Source organism: Myxocyprinus asiaticus, chromosome 16, assembly GCF_019703515.2.
Source record: "Myxocyprinus asiaticus isolate MX2 ecotype Aquarium Trade chromosome 16, UBuf_Myxa_2, whole genome shotgun sequence".
Classification (NCBI taxonomy): Eukaryota; Metazoa; Chordata; class Actinopteri; order Cypriniformes; family Catostomidae; genus Myxocyprinus; species Myxocyprinus asiaticus.
This window is the reverse complement of record NC_059359.1, coordinates 26222010-26247876: the sequence shown is the minus strand read 5'-3', so window position 1 is coordinate 26247876 and position 25867 is coordinate 26222010. Positions and strand designations below refer to the sequence as shown.

The 25867-nt window shown below is 38.2% G+C and overlaps 1 protein-coding gene across 1 annotated transcript; it reads left to right on the top strand.

Moving 5' to 3' along the window:
* Positions 1-5539: 5539 nt before the first annotated feature.
* On the top strand, positions 5540-19492 carry LOC127453857 (ephrin-A1-like). The gene is made up of 5 exons (XM_051720597.1): positions 5540-5805; positions 17019-17314; positions 17741-17806; positions 18126-18221; positions 18443-19492. Exons 1-5 carry the CDS (start codon positions 5708-5710, stop codon positions 18562-18564), a joined length of 678 nt encoding a protein of 225 aa, XP_051576557.1. The 5' UTR covers positions 5540-5707; the 3' UTR covers positions 18565-19492.
* The last annotated feature ends 6375 nt before the right edge of the window (positions 19493-25867 follow it).

Here is a 25867-nt window from a genome sequence, read left to right as displayed (position 1 = left end):
CAACATGCGCCTTTGAAGTTATATGCAATCAACCAGTGGCGTCTGTACGCACCGTGGATCAACTCAAAACAAGCCTGCACTGAGATGGCTTATGTGAAAAATATTAAATTATTCATCAGACTTATTCCTTGAACATGTTAGGCTGGCATTCCCCACTGAATTTTATCCTGACTTTTGAAAAACATCTCAAGTTGACTCTGGCATTGTCGATGGGCACAGCACATAATAACAGATATGATGCAGTTTCAAGTGTTGGACTTTGCTGCTTTAGGTAAGACAGTGGTTATTCTTCATTATTCATAATGGCTGCCATGTTGATGGAAAAACAAATCATGCATATTCATGTTATTGATTCTTTACTATAAATATGACGTGAAGACCTACTTTCTAAATATCTGTTTGTTTACTATGTTGTTTTGACATGAGTGTTGTACAGTAGCTAGCATGACCTGTAATGTCTCTTGTATGCAATGCATGGCTTATTTGTATGGAATGCATAGCATAGCAGAAGAGGAAATGGCTGTGTGAAGAAAGTAACACAAAAATAACGCAAAAGTAACGTAATGCTTTACTTTCTATAAAAATTTACTTTTTAATTGTTACTTTTTTAAGGAGTAATGCAATATTCTAATGAGTTACTTTTAAAAGTAATGTTACCCAACACAGTATCTGACATTGTTAAAAAATTTTGCAGTGTATTTTTTCTTTATTTGGAATTGCTTTTTCTCTCTTACATGAACACCCCCTCCATAATCTAGGTCATCCCTCATGTTTTCATAATTTTAAGCCATTTTCAAAGTAAAACCACATTATGTTATCTATTTCTCTTTTTTTCAATTTTCCCTTTCAGCCCATTTGTACACCTTTCTGTCTCCTACATTTTCTTCATCTCTCCCTCACAATATTTTGTAATAGCAAGTTCTCTAAATACCTCAGGGTATATCTTGATGCAATGAAACAGAGATCCACTCCTTATTTTCAACCAAGCCCTCAACGGCTTCTGCACTCCACCCTACCAGGTCTCCTCCTCTTACATCTTCTGACCTCTCAAACTCTCTCTATTTTCTGTCTTTCTTGGTCTGGCCAACGTTTTCTTTCTTTTTTTCATTAATTTGTCACCTAAGTTTAAACACCCACTCCAACCACTTCTCCGTTTCAGGAGAGCTCTTATGCTATTAGCAAAACAAGTAATTACACCTCAGTAATTATTCAGGTGAGCCTAGAAACCAAAACACAGTGTGTATAAATGTTTTCTGCAGGTGCCTGAAGGGCAGACACAGCTTGAAGCTGTGTATAAAGGCTAACCAAAGTTTGTCAATATTATTATAGTTGTCATCACTCTTATTGCATAACTGTGGTGTTAATTTTGCATGTCAGGCAACTAACAAACAGAGTTACTGTTCCATAGAGACACTTAATAACAGCTATGGGCTTGTTTTTGCAAAGTGGCATAAGTAAATTTTTCATGAGATTTTATCAGATTTTTCATCTGATGTTAGGAGCTGATCAGAGGGGTGAATTATTTTATTTGTTGCAGAGATGAGACCTAACTGAGCCCATGTGGATAGTTACTAGCAACTTGAGAGCTTAAATGATAAAACTCACAATTAACTCAAAACAGCAAGAAGGATAATCCATCGTCATTAAATTATCCTTCTTGTTCCCATTTATCACCATGCTGGCTTTGTTGGGTTAGTATATTTTGCAAGTGTCAACTCAGTTCCCCTCACTAAATGACCCTTAGAGCCATTGAATTGAGAAAAGCTGGACACATTGAATGAATGTCAACAATGAAGGAACAGTAACATTTACAAGAATTTGTGTTGAGGTGGATGCAAAATTTCCCAGCTGAATGGCAAAGTCGTTCACACCTTGCTCACTTTGTAAGGCTGCAGTCTATTATGCAAAAGCAGCCTTTGTTCAGCTATCGTTCAGATCACTGGACAACTGCTCATTCGCATTCACATGCTTTCATGCACACACTTGCACACAAGTAGACAGTATTGCCAACAAATGCTAAATACACCCACACAAATCTATCTACACAGCAATGGCCACTTTTAAGAGGGTGAGAGAACAAACAAGATAGTGTCTAAAAAATGTATCTCAGCTTCTGTCATAAATTGTGATAGGCTCTGTGCATGGTGCCAAAGCCCTGTTGTAACAGGAAGTCTGCTGTGGGCAGACCTGTTCCTGAACATTTGCTCAGAGCTCTTAATCCTATGTCGATGCAACTCATAAGCATACTGTAACCTGCTGCATTCAGCACAGACAGAGTGCTCATAACTATACTCATAAATGCAGTCCCCATGTCCTATATACAGGGTTGGGGAGTAACGGAATACATGTATCAGGATTACGTATTTAAAATACAAAATATTAGTAACTGTATTCCACTACAGTTACAATGTAAATAATTGGTATTTAGAATACAGTTACATTCAAAAAGTATTTTGATTACTGAAGAGATCTTTGCATTTTATTGTCATTAGTTTCATTTAATATTTAGTCCTTTCAGATGGAAAACATTTATACATATAAATGATGTGATCAAAAGTGCATTTGAACAGCGGTGAAACACTTTCTTATGATGTGTTACATTCATACGAGCAGACAGAGAAGTAAGTTTGAAGTAAGTTTGGAGCAGAAGAAATAGAAATAAGCCATGTGTAAATTGTCAGCTTTATGCTAAGCTAAAATGCTATTTCTAGCCATTTACATGCACATGTTACCAGGCACGATCATATTTTTATCAAGAAAATTCACATTGGATCATAATTTCTTTTTTTTTCTAGTAAGACCTTTGATATAAGGGCAAAAATCTTATTCTTTATAATAATTTTTGTATTGTTTTCCTGTAAAAATATCTAAAAATCCTTAAAACAAGATCAGTTTGATTGATCTTGTTTTAGAAACAACACTGCATAAGATATTTAGGTTTTTCAGAGAATGTATTTTTAACGTGTATTTTGTCTTACTGTACTGGCTGAGTTTTTATAGTCAAAACAAGTTAAAAAATCTACCAGTGCTGAAGAAGTAATCCAAAGTATATAGAATACGTTACTGACCTCGAGTAATCTAATGGAATACGTTACATTTTAAAATGACATTTTACAGCCTATATATGTACTTCCCTGCAACACAGTATGCAAAGAACAGTATCAAATGACTATGATGTCTGAATACTCAGTATTTATTATATACAGTAGGCAAACAATGCCCGAATGACATACTGCATCTGCTGAGATTCTCAAGTGCACTCAAAAAAAGGATTTTTGCAGGCTGTTCAGTTTACTTTATTAAAATGTAAAGCAACACAATTTAGAAAAAAAATTCACAACTTGATTTCATTACATTCTATCCAATTAAATTAGTAAAAATGTAAGTTTACTTAATCCATTTGAGTTGGGACTACATAAATACTTTTTGTAGCATTGATGAAACTGGGCAGGGAACTTTTATTTCCCGGCATGCTTTGAATAGGACTGGATGGGGTGAACAAATGTTGAAATTAAGTGTTATTTAATGCATTTTTTAGCAAAATGAGAAAAGGAGGAGATTTTTTAATGTTTAATGTTCTGTTATATTGGTATTTTTTATTTTTTTTTAAATGTCTGTTAGGCTGGAGTTTTAAGGGTTACCATTGTGGTGAAGATTGGCGCTTGTGCTTAGGTTGAGTATGGACATTCACATTTAGTGATGTATGATTTGAGTACTGCTTAGCTCTATAAGCAGTTGCAATTAAATTGAAAGTGCAACAGTTCCACTGTCCTTACACTTGCTCACCTGGTATATACTAATGATTATTAAAATAAATTTAGCTGGACCAACATAAGAAAATTAGGGTTAGGTTAAGAATTTAACATTATTAAATTGAGTTTGACTAGCTTAATTAAGTTGAGTTAAAACTACTATAGTACATTAATTTGACCACTTTATTATGTTGGCTCAGTGAAAATGACTTAATCTGAATGGACAAATTAAATTGCTTGTAAAACTTTCTCAAATTCAATTATGTAAGGGTGCAAGAAATGGACACTTTGCTAACAAGTCAAGTCATTTTTTATTTGTATAGTGCTTTCACAACACACATCGTTTCAAAGCAGCTTTACAGAAAATCGTGCATTAACAGAAATGAAACTGTAATATCTATGATGTCTTAGAGTCATCATTGTGTAGTTTGTTAAAATAAGATTATGAATTATGTTTAAAAATAAGTAATTATATAATAATTGTATTTAGAACCCCAGTGAGCAAGCCGAAGGCGAACAAGCCAAGAAAGTTGGTCCTTGTGTTTAAATTGTGGCCAAGTAAATTATTTTTGTGGTTGTTGTAAGCACATTGAATGTCAAACAGCACGCAGGTCAAAGGACAGTGCTAACATGCTGGATGTAGTATTTATACTACACACTGCATACTTACAGAACGTAATTCATCAGCGGTTGATAAGTATTCATTATATACATCAAATTCAGTAAATACTATGGAAGTATGGGAATTTGGATGCAGCCATCTTCCCTGATCCCCTTGTGAATGTGATGCATTGCTCTCAAAACAGACGGAAAAGCACCCTCACTCATACTGTACATACACACTCAGCTCTGACTAATTGTCCCAAACTGAAGCCTTTAGCAACACATAACGTGTATGAGCCTGCCCAGTCCAGCCCAGTCCAATAGTCTGTAGGTAGATACACTTTCTGCTGGGTTCACCTTTCTACCCCAACCTGAAAGATAATGGGTCTCCCCTCTGACCCTAGGATGAGTAGCAAAGCCTGGATTAGAGAGCACAAGGGAGCCTCCTGGGCAGGTGGGATGAGGGGGGAAAGCCCTGATGACTGTAGAGGTGATGTCATTATGCCGTTATCAGGTGTAAAAGGGGGATTATAGGGATTACTGGTTTTGATAGATATACAGGAAGGGTCTGTTTTTTCTGCTATTCTAATTCACAATGAGCCCAAAAGTAATACTTCATAACGGAACACAACAGCCCACAGTAAAATTCCTCAATTTACTGTCATACTGATTAATGTAGAGCAGGACAATGTTACAATCAAAAACTTCCTGTAAACAGGTTTCTAAAGTACATAGGCTATAGAAATCTTCAAGTATGCACACTTCAATAATGCTAATGTTTAAGGCCTCGTTAAATTTAAATATAAAGGAGCCTAGGACTAAAAAGTTAAAAAAAAATCACACATGTAAACAACTAACAAACTAGAAAATGCAAATGTTAGATTATGTTAAGCATAAAAACAAATTTATGAAAAGCATAAAAGATATTATAGAAATATGGATCTTTAGAGGTGTATATTGTTGAAGGATCAATTCTGAATTCTAATAGTAATAAAAAAAAACTTAATTTATTCGTCAATTCAGAGGGTCTGTTCACTTCAATTACTTCATCCCGTGCGACGCGTAGAGGCGTGTTCTGAGAACGGCGCTGTTTTTATTGGCTGTTTTACTGTGGGGGGCGTGGCTTTCTGGACTGATTGATAAAGCGGGCTGAGCGCACATTTCAACAGACTTCACTGCGAATGTTTTAGCTAGAGAGGCATACAAACCTGTTATTCAAGCAAACTGACTCACTAGTGTTTCAGCGATTCTTGCACGGTAGTAGTGCACATTTATTTTTGTATCTCCAGTGTGCAAAACGTTCTTTTGCACTCATTTATATTCTTTAAAAAAGTATCATATAATCGGACTTGATGGATTTTCTGTGGCTGATGTGTTTAACGGTGAGCATCAGCGCCTGGTACGCATCCGCAGAGCGACACAGCGTGTACTGGAACAGCTCAAACTCCAAGTAAGTTTTATGACTTTTACTACTTATTCCTTTATGTCAAACGTTTTCCCCTGTCTATATTTTTGTTTACCTTTTATATGTTGCAACTCTTGCTAGTATTCACGTGTGCATATTACACTAACCTAGTTTTCCAACCTAATTAATCCAATTTGTGCACTTAAATCATCTAAATACAAGTTCACCGGACTTTATCTGGCGTATTGTATGTTTGATATGTGCATGCAATGTTTTGTTGCAGTTTCTCAATATTTGCTCCTGCAGCTCTTGGTGAGCATTCATGTTGTGGGCAAGGAACATGAACTAATAGAAACACATGGTAGCATCTTGACATTGCCAGTCATTACCACTGTCTTGCACAGTTATGTTATTTCATCTGTTTACGCTTTATGTGAACGGGTTAGACTTTCAATTTAGTTTCAAAATCAAGATTCACACACTTCATTGCTTGGCTTCTTTCTGCCTCCAACTTTCAATATCCATATAACGGCTGGGCAAAAAAGTACATGGAAAGAAATCCAGACAGACAGACAGATCAGCCTAAATATATACATACACAGACTGGGGATGTTCGCACACACACGCACACACACACACACACACACACACACACACACACACACACACACACACACACACACACAGCAATAAATAGACCGACATTAGCACACTGGACTGGAATGGATAGTAGTAGCCTGCGCTTTTTACAGAGGTGTCGTGTTACGGTATGTTGGATTACCGTTAGTGTTTACACATCAGTGGTTCTTATAAACCCTAGAAGACTTTGATGTGTTTCATTAAAAGATCGCGAGTGTAATATCACCTCGGGTGTTAGTGATATTGAGGAAGGGCGGGTCATCAGGCACTTTAGAAAGATCAATACGAATGACAGCGATCAGTGCGATTTATTATGCTTTTAACGGGAAATTTAAGAAAGAGAAAATTGACTTCTGTAGATGGAGAACCCTAGAGGCAGTGACATCTTTGCTGGAAAACAGAGCTTTGACCATGAACTGACAGACATACAGGGCTGGGTGACCTTAATTTGAATGATCGCGATAGGCTATATCGCAGACATGCCAGCATCTGAAAAAAGAGAGAAGGAGAGATGGTAAAAAATTGTGTAATTGAGACGACATTCCTTAAGGACCTGCTGTGAAAAGAAATGAGGAAGAAGATAAGTGATGGAGGAGTAACAAGAGCTGATTGGATTTATTGAAGTAAAAGAGAAAAATAAAAAAAGAGTAGAAAGGATTGGTAATTTGAGTTTGAGAGGAGGATGGAGATGGAGAAAAGTCTGGTACATGGTCCACTAATTAATCCTGACATGGTCCACATTCATGGAAAGGGTTGCATAACCAAAACAAGAAAATTTGTGATGACAAAAGCTCACAAAAAAGACAATCTCTACATTAAAAATCAGTGTGAAATCTGTTCTTTTAAAGTTCTACTTATTGCAAATACACACACACACATATATATATATATATATATATATATATACACACACACACACACACACACACATATGTGTTGTCTGTCTTTCCCAGTGCCGTATTGAAAAGGCTAAAAACAAACACCCACACATCAAGACTAGAATTGTAAATATAATCATAATCTGGCAGGTGTGGTGGGATCTGTTTTTATGATGCTTTTTCCAAATTAAGCCTCTTCTATTAATCTAGCATTCTAAGAAAAAAATAAACAATGATACTTACTTTAATGGGATTTCAGGCCTCTCCTTTTCTTCCCTTTTCACAGTTTAAAGACTTTTATTAAGGCCAGCGGTTATTCAGTCAGACCATGAAACTCAATCAGTCAGTATGTAAGTGGATTAGTCAAGCTTAGCTAATCAATGCCAGACTTGTAAAGCCAAATGTTAATTGGAGTGATCACCTGAGTCTGCCTATAACAAAAAGTGTTTGCAAACACAAACAGTGCTTTTTGTTTCCTTGAAATTGAGAAACCTAGGGTTTTTCAACTGAGTGGGTGTGAGTGAACTGTAATGATTTAATCCCCTGTGCGTGGCCTTTGGCGAGTTAACTCTCTGGTTTGAAAAGTATGTGCGTGAGTGTGTGGATCCCGAGGAGACTGGATTTTCAAGTCTGATGTCTCTGGAGTGACATGTGGACGTTGTTTTCGACTGTCTGTTTTTTGTGCTCATCGCATGCATGCACTTGCGTGACAAGTGTGCTAAAGAGAAAGTATAAAGTCCCGTCACATTAGCATCATCTAATCATTACTTTTAGTCATGTCAAAAGCATGTGCATTTCCTCGTTTAAGTTTCACTGGCAGTGCGGGGGGTGGTTTTTACGGCAGCAGTATCACAAAACTGTGACTCGCGCGCACACAGTGGGGCGCAAGGGGAAATGTGTGATTCCAGTATATTTAGTAGACAGGCATTCCTTCCAGCAAACATGTTGCTATACTTGACCTTTCAGCTGTCCATTCATTGTCCACCCCATTTCCTCTTTCTTCCTTTATCCATCCCTCCTGGTACCTGTCTGCCAGATGTGCTTAAAGGGATAGTTCTCTCCAAAAGGAAAATTCTGTCATCAAAATTCTCACCCTCATGTTGTTCCAACCCTGTATAACTTTCTATATATCTGTATAACACAAAATGATATGTTAAGAAAAATGACTAACATACTGCTTACAGTACTGCCACAGAAAAAAGAAATGTATACCGGTTTGGAACAGCATGTGTGGTGAGAAAATGATGAATAAGAATTTTTATTTTTGGATGAACTATCCCTTAAATTTGTTTTCATCTATCTGCACATCTCTTTGAACATTTAGGCAGTGGGTCAGAGTTTAAATATTGAATTTGAGGAGTTTAAAATGTGGAGACAGATTGTCATACTTATCCAGACAGATTCCTCAGACAGACAGTAAATCCATCTTCTTTAACCCCCCTTGTTCTGTGTCTCTGTCTCTCAAACATGGCCACAAGACAGCTATGTAGGCAGGATTATAATCTGTGAAACAGAATCCAGCCCCAGATTATATGTAAATGTCTGTAATCTTTGTGGATGGCCCATTCACACATAAATCACTGTTATATTTATAGCCTCTGTAATCCAGTTCAGCATAGTCCCACTCTACATAGAAAATTATGTATGGAAAATATAATCCATAATTCTTTAAGCATTATGGAATGCACATTAATCTGATTGTTTGTGAAATGCTCTTTCTGGCTCATTACTGTTGTGATGTTTAACCCTTACCCTTAACCGTGTTCATTTAACCCTTACAGCCCCTTCCTCCACCTCTTTCTCAGCTCTTCCTTGTCCTTATCTCCACCCCAGACTTCCTCAATGTTTCTCTTCATCTGTCATTTTTACCATCTCTGCTCCTTCTTTCCCTGCACTCTTTTTCCCACACAAGACCCAATCACCCCTTTGTCTTTCTTTCTCAGTCCCTGATTACTGTTATGATTCCCATTGCACTGTTGAGTTGAAGTTTTTCTGTTTTTGTGTCTGTGGTGCTGGATTGTGTAATTGTCAGTGTAGTTAAGTGTGTGACCTGTGTGATGTCATAGAAGTGTAAATAACTGAGCTGTTTGCTTTAACCAGCACCTCATTGCCTGGCATTTCTTAATTGCCTCAAATTGAGAGTTAGCCTTTGGCGTCCTCAGTAGTTCACTGTCGCCACCTACAGAACAATCAGTAAATCATGTCAACAAACTAAAGATATTTCCTTTCTTTTAGTGCAAGGATAATATGAGTCTGTATTGTTTTTAATTTATTATTTTATAGATACTTGTTCCCAGTAATAGTGCTGAATTTGAATAAAGTTTACAGTATGCTACATAACAACAAGCCTCCATATCAGCAGGCAATTAGCGGCCATTTAAAAGTGAAAGAGAGTGGGAGGAGGGGGAAATCAGGCATTTGTAAGGAACAGACAGAAAAAGACAGAAGCGGGGGATGGGTGGGGGGTTAGAGGTCAGACAGAGAGAAAGAAGTGTTTCTTCAAAAATTAGCCAGAATGAAGAGGTCCTGGTTCATAATGTGATTTTAAACAGAAAAGAGAAAGAGAGAAGATGGAGGAAGAGGGGGATGGGAGATCGAAAGATATAAGATATACAGATAGGGGTGGAGCGAATGACATTTGATCGATGGGGTTAAATTTTCATGCAAAATAAATTATCTGTTCTTAGTTTCTGTTCTTCAGCAGGAACCAGCAATGCCAAAAATACGTGAATGGTATGAAACCAAGAAAGTAACTCAATTTTCAATAAATAATGTAAGTTAGAAATTTAAGTCTTTTGGAATCTAACCCTACTTTCGAAATTGTTTACTTTCAGAGCATGTAAAACAATACAGTCTTGAAGTATGCCTGCAAGTAGTATGAATAGATTCTGTACATACTTCATCCGGGGACATGGGTATTGACTCACCGCTGTTCCTTTAAATCCAATGTTTTGAACATGACGTCAGCTCAGCTCCCGAGGGATTATGGGATTGCAATATGCACAGTTGATCCACACCTCAAAATCTTGATGGAAATAGTAGGTCATTGGGTATTTCTAGCTTTCTGCTTCATGAATACTGTGGATTCGGACATACTACTCCATTGGCATACGGTTTTTGGCATATTATATAGTAGGGAAGTATGGATATTTGGGTGCAGTGTGAAATGCACAAGATTTGGGAGGACCAAATGCAAAGGTTAATATGGTAATTAAAAATCCATATTTATCAACCACTCTTCTGAATATTTCGGGAGACATGTTATTGTTTTTACACATATTTTAGTCTCAAGCAACCTCCACTCCAACTTTACCAGAAACATTTTCTTATCTGTAACCCCCACCTTCACCCTTGCAAATGAGCTGTGGGTCTGGTATCTTTGAATAGAAGCAGTATGATCCGTGCGCTCCGTGTGATAATCCCTGGTTTGGAAGAGCGGATTAGCCAGCCAACATTCCGACCTGCTCCACTACGACTGGGGTAATTACGGACATGTAACCAGTAAGATGGACAATATGAGAATGTTCTGATTGGGAAGAAAAGTGAGAGTGGGGAGGTTAAAAGGACTTTGTGGCGGCTTAGCACCCTGAACCTGTCGGCCTTTAACAGGACCAAGGTGTAAGCTTGAGACTTTTCTGTATATTAGATTCCTAATAGAGAAAGGTTGACTGACACAAATAGAGTGTGTGTGCACTTGAACAGACAGGTTTTATTACTTGATAGTGTGAGAACAAGCAACTAAAATAGGATCATAATACTTGTCTTAACAAGCAGCAGCTCCTAAAGGTTTTGAGTAACTGAAACCTAAAGTATGTGTGTGTATGTGTGTCGACTGCTGACAGCGAGTATAGTGCAGTTGGCAGTGAATACATCTGTTCTGAAACACACAGCACTGACCGGCTCTCAGTGTGTGTGTGCCCTGCTGACTCAGTGAGGGTGTGTCTGCAAAATCTGAACTTTGACACTACTGACCTGCCTGACAGCTTGAAACATTCTACCAAGAGAGAAAGAGGTGGAGAGTCGACAAATACCAATCAGTATGCAAGTTAAAGCTCTGATTTTTTGTGTAGTTTTTCGGTGTTAAAATACTTTCTTCCCTGGGTAGCTCAGCGAGTATTGACGCCGACTACCACCCCTGGAGTCGGGAGTTCGAATCCAGGGTGTGCTGAGTGACTCCAGCCATGTCTCCTAAGCAACCAAATTGGCCCGATTGCTAGGGAGGGTAGAGTCACATGGGGTAACCTCCTTGAGGTTGCAATTAGTGGTTCTCGTTTTCAATGGGGCACGTGGTAAGTTGTGCGTGGATCGCGGAGGGTAGCGTGAGCCTCCACATGCTGGGAGTCTCCGCGGTGTCACGCACAACAAGCCACGTGATAAGATGTGCGGATTATCAGTCTCAGAAGTGGAGGCAACTGAGACTTGTCCTCCGCCACCCGGATTGAGGTAACCACCAGGACCTACTAAGTAGTGGGAATTGGCCATTCCAAACTGGGAGAAAAGGGGATTTAAAAAAAAATAAATAAATAAATAAATACTTCTGTCCCATCTTAATATTCAGAGACAACTGTTAGTATGCCATTCAGAGGCCGATTTCCCCAAAAAGACACTGTGGCACTATCAAAACATTGCGCTGTTTGTTTGAGCATTCCAGCCAGCTTGACCCAGCAACATAGTCTCGCCATTGGTTGAGCCAATCTTTTGTCGACCAATGGAATACGTGAGAACCTATTTGAAAACAATCATTATTACATTTGGTGACACTAGTGGTGCAGAAATGAAACACTTAAGCTTTAAAAACAACTTTTATCTTGAGAAAACACAGACACATAATGTAAAGACAACCTCTTTTACCATTTAAAAGTGAGCTGCTAGTCATTACAGAGATAAAGCAACAAATTTAAACCCAAAGTCTTACACAGGCTCCACTGTGTCTTCTGATAAACATATGAGTGATGTGGCCCTCAGGGGCCACAGGTACAGGCACTTCTCTGGCAGACCAGGAGAGAGGAGGAAAGGGTGGGAGCTGAAGAGGAGAGATGTTTGATGTTTACATGGATCCATGCCCCTCGCATAACAACGTCACTCTCACACCCAGCCCATAACAGAGAAAAGTGTCACACGGGAACAAGTGGGATACAGCGAGAGAAAGCAGCTTTTAAAGTGTCAGATCACTTGAAGTAAAAGAACAACAGAGCTGCTCTGTGATTTTTTTATTTTTATTTTTTATTTTTTTAATATTTTTTTTTAGCTATCAGCAGCTGGCCTTTGAACAACTCCGAGATTAGATGGCCATGGGAATCGCAGTGAGTGTGTGGCAGACTGGCAGACCCTTTCAATCTGAACCAGCTTCTATGCAAGACTAAACATCTTTGACTTTAATCACACTGAATTTAGATCGAATTAATTGTATTTTTTGGTATAATTGATAGTCTAATCCATTTTTTCAGACAAAGTATTCAATGTCAACTAGTTTGCAATATGGAACTATGTATAAATGAATGAATTTGCAGTCATTTTCAGACAATATTGAGCACTTTGTATGATGTTTCTTACATATCGCCTTCCTAGTGATGGAAGAAAACTAGCTATTTATCCAATCTGGATAAAAGAATTTGTAAAAAGCAGATTTATGTTGTTGTTTTTTTTACTCTTTAGACTCCAAACAACTAAACGGATTTAAGTTTCATCTTTTTATTTTTGCTGCCTGTCGGAACAAAGCCTAAGCACCCACAGTTGCGAGATCAGACCCCAACACTGAGGCTAGTGTGTATGTGTGTGTGTGTGTGTGTGAGAGGTAGGGGAGTTAATGACACCCAGTTGATGTCTTGGTCTTGGAAACGCATTGTAGTCAGGTCTCAAACAGCTCCATATCAATAGGTATCAAAGGAACATCAGAGGAAGTGAGACAAAATGGTAGAACACTCCGTAAATACGGAGTGAAACTGAAACTAGTAAAAATAATCATACAGAGTTAAACATTTTACTTTGGGAATTGAGTTACTTTTATCACTTTTGACTAGATCCTGACCGATATGGGATTTTTGAGACCGATACAGATTTCAGAGGGGGAAAATTCACCAATTACCGAGATGGTGGCCAATATAGTTAATTTTTGAGCTGGAATTCTATGTGGATTTTGCACCGATGTGACTATAAAAAGGTACTCAGAAGGTTGCTTTCTTAAATATTTTTATCAAAGAATATTTGACATTATTATTATTATTATTATTATTATACATTGTTAACATTGGAAAAAGTACAATATTTTCCTCTGAAATGTAGTGGAGTGGAAGTATAAAGTAATTGAAAATGCCATGGTAATACTCAAGTAAAGTGCAAGTGCCTCCTAAATTGTACTAAAGTACAGTTTTCTTGCTTATCAAAACATCATCAGCAATTTTTGGCTGTTAATGTATAACAAAACAGTCACAAACAATAACTCATGGTTCGCTGCTGCCAAGTCAAGAGATAAACAGTGGCAGCGGTGTTGCACCGTATTCCAGTGGAAAACCAGACTTTTAAATATTACATTTTGTAAATGCAACGACTGGAATTGTTCGGTTGAAGGGGGCACCAAACTGCGAATCCTGAACAAAACAGTTTGGTGAATGCATGTTTACACATTAGCTTCCACTCAGCTGACAAGGTATGAAAGTAGCTACGTGGTTAGCTAGTTAGCTATAAGCTCATTGTCACGGAGAGTAAAAGATGGACCAGCATTGCATCTCACCAACTAGGTAACAGCGTAGCATGAAATCAACACTCAACAGACACAATCCACCACCGCACCGTTGTCTGCTGAGCTGCAAAAAGATGCTCTGACAAACTATAGCTGGCTAACAGCAAACAGATGTGATAAACATGAGTGACATGGTTGTTAGGGACAGGGTTAATGTTCAATTAGTTATATTGAAAAGGGAAAATGGAGTCATTGTTTATTAACTTTCCAGTATGTATTTCACAAACTAGTTAGCAACTTACCGTGAAGACACCGCTTAACTCTGCACTGTTTGCAGAACCATGTCAGCTCAGATCTGTAAACAATGGAGTTGGAACGCGCTCTGCTGGACAAACTACGCTATGACACCAATTCTAAATCACTCGAGCATTGTTTTCTGTATTATACAGTATGTTCTGAAAAAATGTTTAATATCTGTGCATATCGGAAAACATATACGCCAATACCAATATATCTGTGAAAGGCTAATATCGACCGAGCACTACTTTTGACCACTTTGACAGCTTTTGGATCAACTGATATTGGTTTTTGTGAATTTGTGTAAGTGCCTGAATAAAAATTTTCATATTTCTTTTAAACACAATAATAGTAAAACATTTACAAAACAAGTGGAAATATCGGTTTAAAATATCAGTCAAACTGATAACCAGTCTATCTCTAGTTAATAAAGCTGATTATATAGTATCTGTGCCACAATTTGTTACAACTTTGAGACCATTTCGACAGTTGTTGGATCAACCGAAATGTTTTGACCAATATTGATTTTTACGTTTAAGTGCCTGATAATATGCAAAACCTAGTTTTATATCTGCTTTTAAACACAATAATACTGTAGTCAAAAAATAAGTAATGTAACACATTTATAATACAAGTGTAAATATCGGTTAAAAATATCGGTTTAAAATAGCAGACAAATTGATAACCAGTCTATCTCTTGTTCAGAGAGATGAATATGTATCTGTTCCACACTTTTTTGATATAATCAGTCGTGAGTTTTTTGTACACCGTATTAAATATACACAGACACACACACTAAAACACACAAACACCACTTTCTCACACACAAAAAAGTCAGCTGGCATAGTAAGCCATACACCCTGCCTTTTGAACACCACGCTGATTAGAAGCAGTGCGAGGCCAACTCTAATCTCCACATAAACCAGTGCTAATGAACGCAGTGCAGTGATGTGAGTGTTTGCCCCCCCGTCTGAATAGACCACGAGGCTGTTTAGACAGGTCAGCTAATTCTCACCGCAGAGGCACAGTGGGAGAGAGAGAGAGAGAGAGAGAGAGAGAGAGATGAAGGGTGTTAGAGGGACACGGGGCCCATCAGGAGTTTGCGTGTCTGTCTGTCATTTAATCACTGCTCCCAATGGCAACAACTGCATGTGCCAAAATGGAGAAAGAGGGCAAGCGGGATAAAAGGGGCCACTTTGTGCTTTGGCGGTTCGTGTGAGGGCCGTGTGTGTTTTGAATGTAAGTAAATGTTATGGTAATGTGATTGGGTTAATTGCATGGAAACACAAGTCACCGAAAGTGAAGACAAGCAGCCAATCGGATGCCTTGCTACTCAGTGGGGTTCAAATATTGCTGTGCAACAACAACTCAGTGATAAAGAAATGAATTCTGATTATGTTCTGTATTCAGCTTAAGACACACATGTTTGGGGAAAAAAGCAATAAATCTTTGACATGAAACAAAGATACAGAATGAACAACAGACCCTCCAGAGATAGCTGTGGATTTGTCATCTATACATCTGGCAAAATTGACATTCAACAACAGCAGCAGGGAGGCTTAGATCAGACAGAAATGAGAAAAGCAAATGAGACAACAATAAAAGGAAAGAGAGGAAGTGTTAAAAACACTCTTGAGCAGATTCAAAGAGCCAGACCGTCTAAGTGGCTCCATCTCGGTATGGAGAGACTAAAGCCCTGTCCGCATTCCACGACAGTCCCCAAACAGTCTGTCTGACGTAATTTTCGTCATCAGAAGTGTCCGCGCACGGTGTCCATGTGCAGCCTGATTTTTCTGTCAGCGCGGACTGTGCGTAGACAAATGCGCATGCGCAAGTTTGAATGTTGAGATAAGAGTCCACTAGGTGGCAATACGCACAGTTGGGCTGTACTGTCATGCAGTAGTCGAAGAACATATCCTTCTCCATCGTTTTGTTGTTGTTCTTGCTTCCTCTAATGGCGGATCCTCAGTTTTTCTTCTTTATCCATCAGAGCGGATGTCCTGTAAATTACACGACTCTGTGTTGCCCTGTAACGTCTGGTAGCATATAACAAAGCAATTGTACTGCGCATGTGTCGAACGCATCCATTCGCGCTCATCCACGTGAGGTATACTTTCAAAGCTGTGAGCACAAAACTGTGCGCGAGATGGAACGGAACGCACAAATCGAAGTATACCTGGGCCTTAAGGAAGAGGTCATGACAGATAGTCCAACAAAACAACAGTCAAATTGTGAAAAATACACAGAGGAAAAAAGAGGGAGAGTGTAAGCCTGAAAGTTCTGAAATGTAAAGTAAAATGAGAGAAGAGGGGAAAAAAATACAACAATTTAGAAAACAAAAGCAAATGAGAGACAGAGAAACGGATGAAAATTAAATCTGTCTTGTCATCAAGAAAGATAGAAAAACACTGCTGGACAATTGTTCTTCTACACGCCTTCATCCATTGTTACATTAAAATACAGAGAAGGAAATGAGGAGAGAGAAAAGAGGGATTTTACAGGGTGTTTTCAACCATTCATACACAAGGGCAAGGTGAAGTGTGAACATCAGTCACTTACACCCACATAAAACAAGACGTGCATCAGGGTGTAGCCCCTGCTTTTCGTAAGCACTGATGCTTGCCTGGGGCCCTTAGGTGTTTCCAGGATTGGTTGTGTTTGTTTGTGCACTTCAAGCCTGAGTTAGTCCTGAGGTGTGTCTTTTGTTCAGTACACGAGTATTATAAGTGGCATTTGCTTAAACTCGTTTTTTTTCCTCCTTCTAGTTTTCTATGGGACGACTATACTGTGGAGGTCCACATTAATGACTACCTAGACATCATCTGCCCTCACTACTCGCGTGGTAAGGTCCCATCCCAGGAGGCAGAGCGGTACGTGCTCTACATGGTGGAGCTGGAGGATTACGAGGCCTGTAAGCCACAGTCCTTCGACCAGCTACGCTGGGAGTGCTCCAGACCCTTTGCTCCTCATGCCCCAGAGAAGTTCTCAGAGAAGTTCCAGCGCTTCACTCCCTTTACTCTGGGCAAGGAGTTCCGCCAGGGGGAAAGTTACTACTATATTTGTAAGTATCCACATATGTATTTTTAAAAACATACAAAACCTGATGTAGTTCTGCGTTAAAGGGGTAGTTCACCCAAAAATGACAATTCTGTCATAATTTACTCGCCATCATGTTGTTCCAAAACCATACAACTAAATGGCAGAATGTCTTATTTGCTCTTTTGCATAGAATGAAAATGGCTGGGGACCAGGGATGTGGTCCAGCCAGGGTCACCATCCAATTTTATTTTATGGTAAAGGGCAGCTTGGACATTCTAAAAGATCAATCGTTTTGTGTTCCATGCCAGAGAGAAAAGTCATACTGATTTGGAACAACATGAGGGTGACAGAATTTTTGGGTCAACTATCCCTTTAACTCTTGACTATTAAATCCATTAATCATAATGTTTTAGATTCAAAGTCTAAACTTTCTGTCTCCTTTCTACAGCCAAGCCTCTTCACCATCATGGGCAGGAGTGTTTGAGACTGAAGGTGGATGTAGTTGGACCTCATGGTAAGAATCAGATCAGTTCTTTGCATTACCAAGCACGTTTGTTCATCCTCACAGCAGTTTTAGAAATCAACTTAATTTTCAAGGGCAACTTAATTTTTACACATTTATGAGGGTATATTTATTCTAATCTTATTAAAATACTGTGTGTGACCCACAATTTGAATTTCTGGGGTATTTTTATCACTTTCAATGCCATTTTCTTTTGTTGCCCTAAGCCCCCTTTATTTTCTGACCTTGCCTCATAGCCAGTCTTTACTGCATTACAAGGATTACTGGTGACTTGCTAAGACTAACTATATTGTTTAATGTATTTTTTAAGGTTCCAAGAACAAGAAGACAATGGAGAAGGAAGAGTATATTGAAGGAAAGATGGCTGCAGGAGGCGTTCACAACCCATCCAACAGGCTTCCAGCAGGTGAGCACTTCATACTTGTCAATCTCCTGTTTGCTTTTTTCAGCCTATCCATTTGCTTTAGAAAAGATGTTGAATTTCGGACTGACTTTTCTGTCTTTCTAAGCCAGTGTGTTAGAGTGTGACTTTACGCAAGTTACATAGTAATGTAATGAATGAGGGTGATGAAATGTACTCATCACCCTTCTCTCTCTCGCTCTCGCTCTCTCTCTCCCTCCTTTCAGATGACCCTATTGCAATAATCCCAGTTGTGCAGAGGAGTGTGGGCAGTTCAGGTGTTCATGTGTATCCAGTCTCCAGCTTTGTCACGTTGGTCTCTGTATTCATCCTTCAGCTCCTCCACTGAGCATGATAAAGGGACTCTCTCGACTTTGGTCCATTAGGACACAACAGACTTTTAAGCTAGTGCTGGTTACTGGCTCTGAAAATAGATTTTATACAAAGTATTTTTATACAAACTAAAATGACTGAAGTTTTTGTGCTGGTGTGCAAGTTACTGAGTGATGTGTTTGTATTTGTGTTTGTTAGAGTGATGTTGTGACCAGAGAAAAGTTAAGAACCTTCTCCCTCATTCTGCTTAATATTTTTATTTAATTGTTTTTTTTTTATTTTTATATATATATATATATATATATATATATATATGAGTATTTACTGTTCTGTTATTCTTTCCCTCTTTTTACTTTTGTAGAGTGTGTGTATTCATTGTTCCTGAAAATTCTTCACAAATGTACTTGGCAATCTTAAGATATAGAACAAACCATTAAGACTTGAGGACCCTGACCTTGCACCTTATAAAGAACTGATGTTCGTACATGGAACAATGTTTTTAAATCTAGAACAGTTATCGAGGATTGGTGTTTACTTGTGTTATTGATCTGGTGTTGCTGTTGTTGCAGTTGGTTTCTGTGATGTAATGTGAACACACCCTACAAAATGTACTGGCACTAATTCAGAAAGCCACTAATCATACGCAAATGGATAGGTGAAATATTTTTCTTTCTTTAATAACACATTTGGTTTTAAACAGCTATTTTCAGTTGTTGTGCGTGCGTGCGAGAGAGAGAGAGAGAGAATCTGGCCTTCTCTAATTCTGAGAGAGAGCACAACTGTACACATAGAAATAATTCAAAGCATTTTCTCAAATAATTTAAAAGAATTACTGCTTTTGTAAAAACTTGTTTTGTACTGTATTGGTTTATAAACTTTTGTAAATAGCTGTGTAAAAATGTACATATTGAAAGTTATATAAAGACTTTTGTTAATTATGAAAATGTGTACATGGTGTGTTTTAAAGTTGTATGAATATTGTGCTTACATGATTCAAAGAACAAGAATCAGCTTTCAAAGAAGCTTGAGATTTATTAAAGGTGCACACTTCAAAGATTTTCTAGTGAATTTATTGAGACCACAGAGCAAAGCTTAGCGCTCTCAAATCAAACACCCAACTTTCTACCTCTCCTCTTCAGTTCAGTTTTCATCTTTCTTTCCTGGCTGAGACTTCACAGCTTTTAACACACTCAAACAGGGTTGAGATGAATGAAAGGAGAGAGGGAGAAGGGGAGTAGAGTAAACTGACACTTGGGTGCTGTTATGTAACTTACGTCTTTTCTCTGGCACTCTGACCTCTTTCATTGGCAGATGAGAAAATTCAACAAGGCATCTCTCTTCTGTTTTTAACCAAACATGTCGATGGCAATATAAATAAACTATATATATATATATATATATATTTATATATACACAATGATCAGCCACAACATTAAAACCACCTATTTAATATTGTGTAGTTCCCCCTCGTGCCGCCAAAACCGCGCCAACCTGCGTCTGTTCTTCTCATCACAATTGTACAGCGCAGTTATCTGAGTTACCGTAGACTCTCATCAACAAGGCATTTCCATCAGCAGAACTACCACTCACTTGATATTTTTTGTTTTTGTTTTTGGCACCATTGTTAGTAAATTCTAGAGACTGTTGTGCATGAAAATCCCAGGAGATCAGCAGTTACAGAAATACTCAAACCAGCCCATCTAGCACCAACAATGATGCTATGCGATTATCTAATCAGCCAATCGTGTGGCAGCGGTGCAGTGCAAAAAATCATAAAGATACGGGTCAGGAGCTTCAGTTAATGTTCACGTCAACCATCAGAATGGGGAAGAAATGTGACCAGTGATTTGGACCATGGCATGATTGTTGGTGCCAGATGGGCTGGTTTGAGTATTTCTGTAACGGCTGATCTTTTTCATGCACAACAGTCTCTAGAATTTACTCAGAATGGTACCAAAAACAAAAACATCCAGTGAGTGGCAGTTCTGTGGCTCAGATAACTGCTCTGTACAATTGTGGTGAGAAGAATATCATCTCAGAATGCTGAGTTGGTGCCGTTTTGGCAGCATGAGGTGGAACTACACAATATTAGGCAGGTGGTTTTAATGTTGTGGCTGTTAGGTATATATATACAGGTGCATCTCAATAAATTAGAATGACGTTGAAAAGTTCATTTATTTCAGTAATTCAACTCAAATTGTGAAACTCGTGTATTAAATAAATTCAATGCACACAGACTGAAGTAGTTTAAGTCTTTGGTTCTTTTAATCGTGATGATTTTGGCTCACATTTAACAAAAACCCACCAATTCACTATCTCAAAAAATTAGAATACATCATAAGACCAATAAAAAAAACATTTTTAGTGAATTGTTGGCCTTCTGGAAAGTATGTTCATTTACTTTATATGTACTCAATACTTGGTAGGGGCTCCTTTTTGCTTTAATTACTGCCTCAATTTGGCGTGGCATGGAGGTGATCAGTTTGTGGCACTGCTGAAGTGGTATGGAAGCCCAGGTTTCTTTGACAGTGGCCTTCAGCTCATCTGCATTTTTTGGTCTCTTGTTTCTCATTTTCCTCTTGACAATACCCCATAGATTCTCTATGGGGTTCAGGTCTGGTGAGTTTGCTGGCCAGTCAAGCACACCAACACCATGGTCATTTAACCAACTTTTGGTGCTTTTGGCAGTGTGGGCAGGTGCCAAATCCTGCTGGAAAATGAAATCAGCATCTTTAAAAAGCTGCTCAGCAGAAGGAAGCATGAAGTGCTCCAAAATTTCTTGGTAAACGGGTGCAGTGACTTTGGTTTTCAAAAAACACAATGGACCAATACCAGCAGATGACATTGCACCCCAAATCATCACAGACTGTGGAAACTTAACACTGGACTTCAAGCAACTTGGGCTATGAGCTTCTCCACCCTTCCTCCAGACTCTAGGACCTTGGTTTCCAAATGAAATACAAAACTTGCTCTCATCTGAAAAGAGGACTTTGGACCACTGGGCAACAGTCCAGTTCTTCTTCTCCTTAGCCCAGGTAAGACGCCTCTGACGTTGTCTGTGGTTCAGGAGTGGCTTAACAAGAGGAATACGACAACTGTAGCCAAATTCCTTGACACGTCTGTGTGTGGTGGCTCTTGATGCCTTGACCCCAGCCTCAGTCCATTCCTTGTGAAGTTCACCCAAATTCTTGAATCGATTTTGCTTGACAATCCTCATAAGGCTGCGGTTCTCTCGGTTGGTTGTGCATCTTTTTCTTCCACACTTTTTCCTTCCACTCAACTTTCTGTTAACATGCTTGGATACAGCACTCTGTGAACAGCCAGTTTCTTTGGCAATGAATGTTTGTGGCTTACCCTCCTTGTGAAGGGTGTCAATGATTGTCTTCTGGACAACTGTCAGATCAGCAGTCTTCCCCATGATTGTGTAGCCTAGTGAACCAAACTGAGAGACCATTTTGAAGGCTCAGGAAACCTTTGCAGGTGTTTTGAGTTGATTAGCTGATTGGCATGTCACCATATTCTAATTTGTTGAGATAGTGAATTGGTGGGTTTTTGTTAAATGTGAGCCAAAATCATCACAATTAAAAGAACCAAAGACTTAAACAACTTCAGTCTGTGTGCATTGAATTTATTTAATACACGAGTTTCACAATTTGAGTTGAATTACTGAAATAAATGAACTTTTCCACGACATTCTAATTTATTGAGATGCACCTATATATATATATATATATATATATATATATATATATATATATATATATATACATTCAGTGTAGTCAAAACACTTTTTGTAATATACTGTATATGTTTGATAGCAAAGACTGTGTCCTCCTCAAATGTATATAATATAGTGTTTTTGAGAGGTCAGGTGTGCCAAAAGTGCAACCTGAGGGCCACAACTGTTCATGATTTACAACAACACTTCAAGTTTAGCCTTCCTGGACTGTTTGGTCATTTTTTACCGATTTCAGATTTGTTTTTGTAATAAAAATGGTTTACTCAATCTGAGTGACTTTTCCTAGATTTGCAATCTGAACATACAAAAAACTTGATTCAGTGAGTCTAAGTGGTCTGAAAAAAACAAAACAAAACACCACCTTTGCTGTTTGAGGTCAAAATTGATAGACTACCAGAGCATTTTTTAGAAAATAAATAAATGAGCCAAAATGCCGAACATGCACTGCTTGGCCAAAAAAAAGTTGCCATTTGGATTTAAATAAGCAGATACTTAAGAGCCTATGGTTGGATCAGTGATTAATATGTTTCAGCTGGCAACAATTCTTTTAACCCTAACCGATGCAGTGTGTAGCTTCTCATTTCTTAAACAACCATGACGGAAGACGTATCCCATTGTCGTGGAAAAGATATTACTGTGTTTCAGAAAGGGCAAATTATTGGCCTGCATCAAGCAAAGACTGGAATTGGGTTAAGAACAGTCCAACGCATTATTAAAACCTGGATGAATAGTGGTGAACCGTCAGCTTCACAGAAGAAATGTTGTAGAAAATAAACCTTGAATGATCATGATAGGAGATCACTAAAATGCTTGAAGTCACATTGTAAAAAATCGACAGTAGAACTCATGGCTATGTTTAATAGTGAAAGTAAGAGTATTTCCACATGCACAATGCAAAGAGAACTACAGGATTAGGACTAAACAGCGATGTTGCCACAAGAAAGCCATTTGTTAGTGAGGCTAATCAGATAAAAACAACTTCAGTTTGCTAGAGAGCATAAAGTTTGGACTGTGGAGCAATGGAAAAAGGTCATGTGGTCTGATGAGTCCAGATTTACGCTATTCCAAAGTGATGGATGCATCAGGGTAAGAAGTGAAGCGCATGAAGTGATGCACCCATCATTCATAGTGCCCACTGTATAAGCCTCTGGAGGAAGTGTTATGATCTGGGGTTGCTTCAGTTGGTCAGGTCTAGGCTCAGCAACATTATGCATCAATAAAATTAAAGTCAGATGACTACCTGAATGTACTGAATGACTCCCATCAATGGATTTTTTCTTCCCTGACGGCACGGGCATATTTCAAGACGACAATGCCAAGATTCATCGGGCTCAAATTGTGAAAGAGTGGTTCAGGGAGCATGAGGAATCATTTTCACACATGAAATGGCCACCACAGAGTCCTGACCTTAACCCCATTGAAAGTCTTTGGGATGTGCTGGAGAAGACTTTACGGAGTGGTTCGACTCTCCCGTCATCAATACAAGATCGCGGCCAAAAATTAATGCAGCTTTGGACAGAAATAAATGTTGTGACTTTGCATAAGGTTGTCGAAACAATGCCAATATCAATGCACGCTGTAATCAAAGTTTTTTTTGGCCAGGCAGTGTAAAGACCCAGAAATGAAGAGGTGGGACTATAAAACATCCTGAGTGCAAAACACACACACATACGCCCTTATACACAACTTAACCTTACACACACACACATTAATTGGTGAGACTATAACACAGAGCAATTTTTCTTAATTTGTCAAATAAAATCAGTAAATCAGCCACAATGCAGAACACACACAGAAATGAGGGGGGTGAGACCATAATGCAACCACAATGCAGAACACCCGTGCGCACACACAAAGTCTGATTCTTGCCCCATTGTATATGCTTAGGTATGGGAACTGCACCTTCCAGACAAAAACACTGCATCTTTTTGTTATGGAAACAAAGAAACAGTAAACTAATTTACTTTGAGTTATTTAATTTTTAATATTTCAAATGTATTATTGGTAACAGACTGCTTATTCTATGTCTTGTCTTTGTAAAACCATGGTCAGGTTTTACAATAAACATACAGTAGTCACATTATTGCAAAAATAATCACTTCAAAACAATTTTAAAAAATGCTGAATTTTGACAATAATAATTTCAAAATGTATCTAAATTTATATTCAAATGCATACTTTCTAAAATTAGAAATTCAAAATAGGCAATCAGACCACACTCTCTGCTGCCATCTACTGGTTATTATTGTCATGACATAATTTTCAAGTCGTAATTGTTCTTTTTTCCAGCAGATATCAGCAATCTTCCCCCAATACATAACACATTCTCATGTCTTCTTCATGTTTCAACTTATAGAAGTATAGGTTTTTACTGAAGTGAGGTTAACATAAATGTGCTTATGCATACATGCCAAACAACTCCTTGTTCAGTCTCTTGTTGTATCTACACTTGATTACTGTAATGCTCTTTTAGCCAACCTTCCTGCATGGACTATTAGGCCTCTGCAAGTGATCCAGAATGCAGCAGCACTGCTGCTCTTCAACAAACCCAAGAGAGTGCATATTATACCCCTCAATTTCTCTCTACACTGGCTGCCGGTTGCTGCACATATCAAGTTCAAGGCTCTGATGCTGGAATACAGAACAGTCACTGGGTCTGCGGCAGATTACTTACAATCATTCCTGCAGAGCTACATTCCCACCAGAAGGCTGTGGTCTGCAAATGACAGGCGCTTTGTGGTACCAACACAAAGCGGCACCAATTCAATTTCCTAGACTTTTGACTTCACTTTAACTCATGGTGGAATGACCTTCCCAATTCCATCTGGGAAGCAGACTCCGTCTCTGTCTTCAAAAACTGGCTAGATACACAACCATACACTCAACATAATAATTTTTTGGCTAGTACTTTTCTAATGCAATAGTGCTGTTGAGGTTGTAGTACAAAAACCCGAAAGAGAATTCGCTATGGGTTCCCTCTGGATTTTCCTCTGGGTTTTTATAATGGGGTTTAAAACATACAACTTATGTATAAAATAATGTAAGTGGTAAACATTACTTGACGATAGGTGGAATTTTGTTGTACGACATACATTTAACCTTTGTCATACCTGAAACTTGAATTTTGAAACTATATTGAATTACAATAAACAATTTAAAAAAAATTATATATTTAAAAAAAAAATTTTTTTTTTTTAAACACAGTGGCTTCAAAATTCAAGTTTCAGGTATGACTATGTGTAATTTATGTTGTAGAATAAAACATCCATGTATTCTCATGTAATGTTTAGCACAGACCTCATTTTACACATAAGTTCATTTTGTAAATCACTTTGGATAATAGCATCTGCTACATGAATCAATGTAAATGTAAATGAATAATGTAATTAAGAAAAGTACAGGTAAATAAGATCTAAATAACATAAAATTCCAAAAGAAGTGCATCGTTTTATTGTAATTTTTTTAATCATTTCTTTTGAAAAAAAAAAAAAAAGTTACCTGTACTCAGGGTTGGGGAGTAATGGAATACATGTAACATGATTACGTATATAAATACAAAATATTATTAACTGTATTCCAC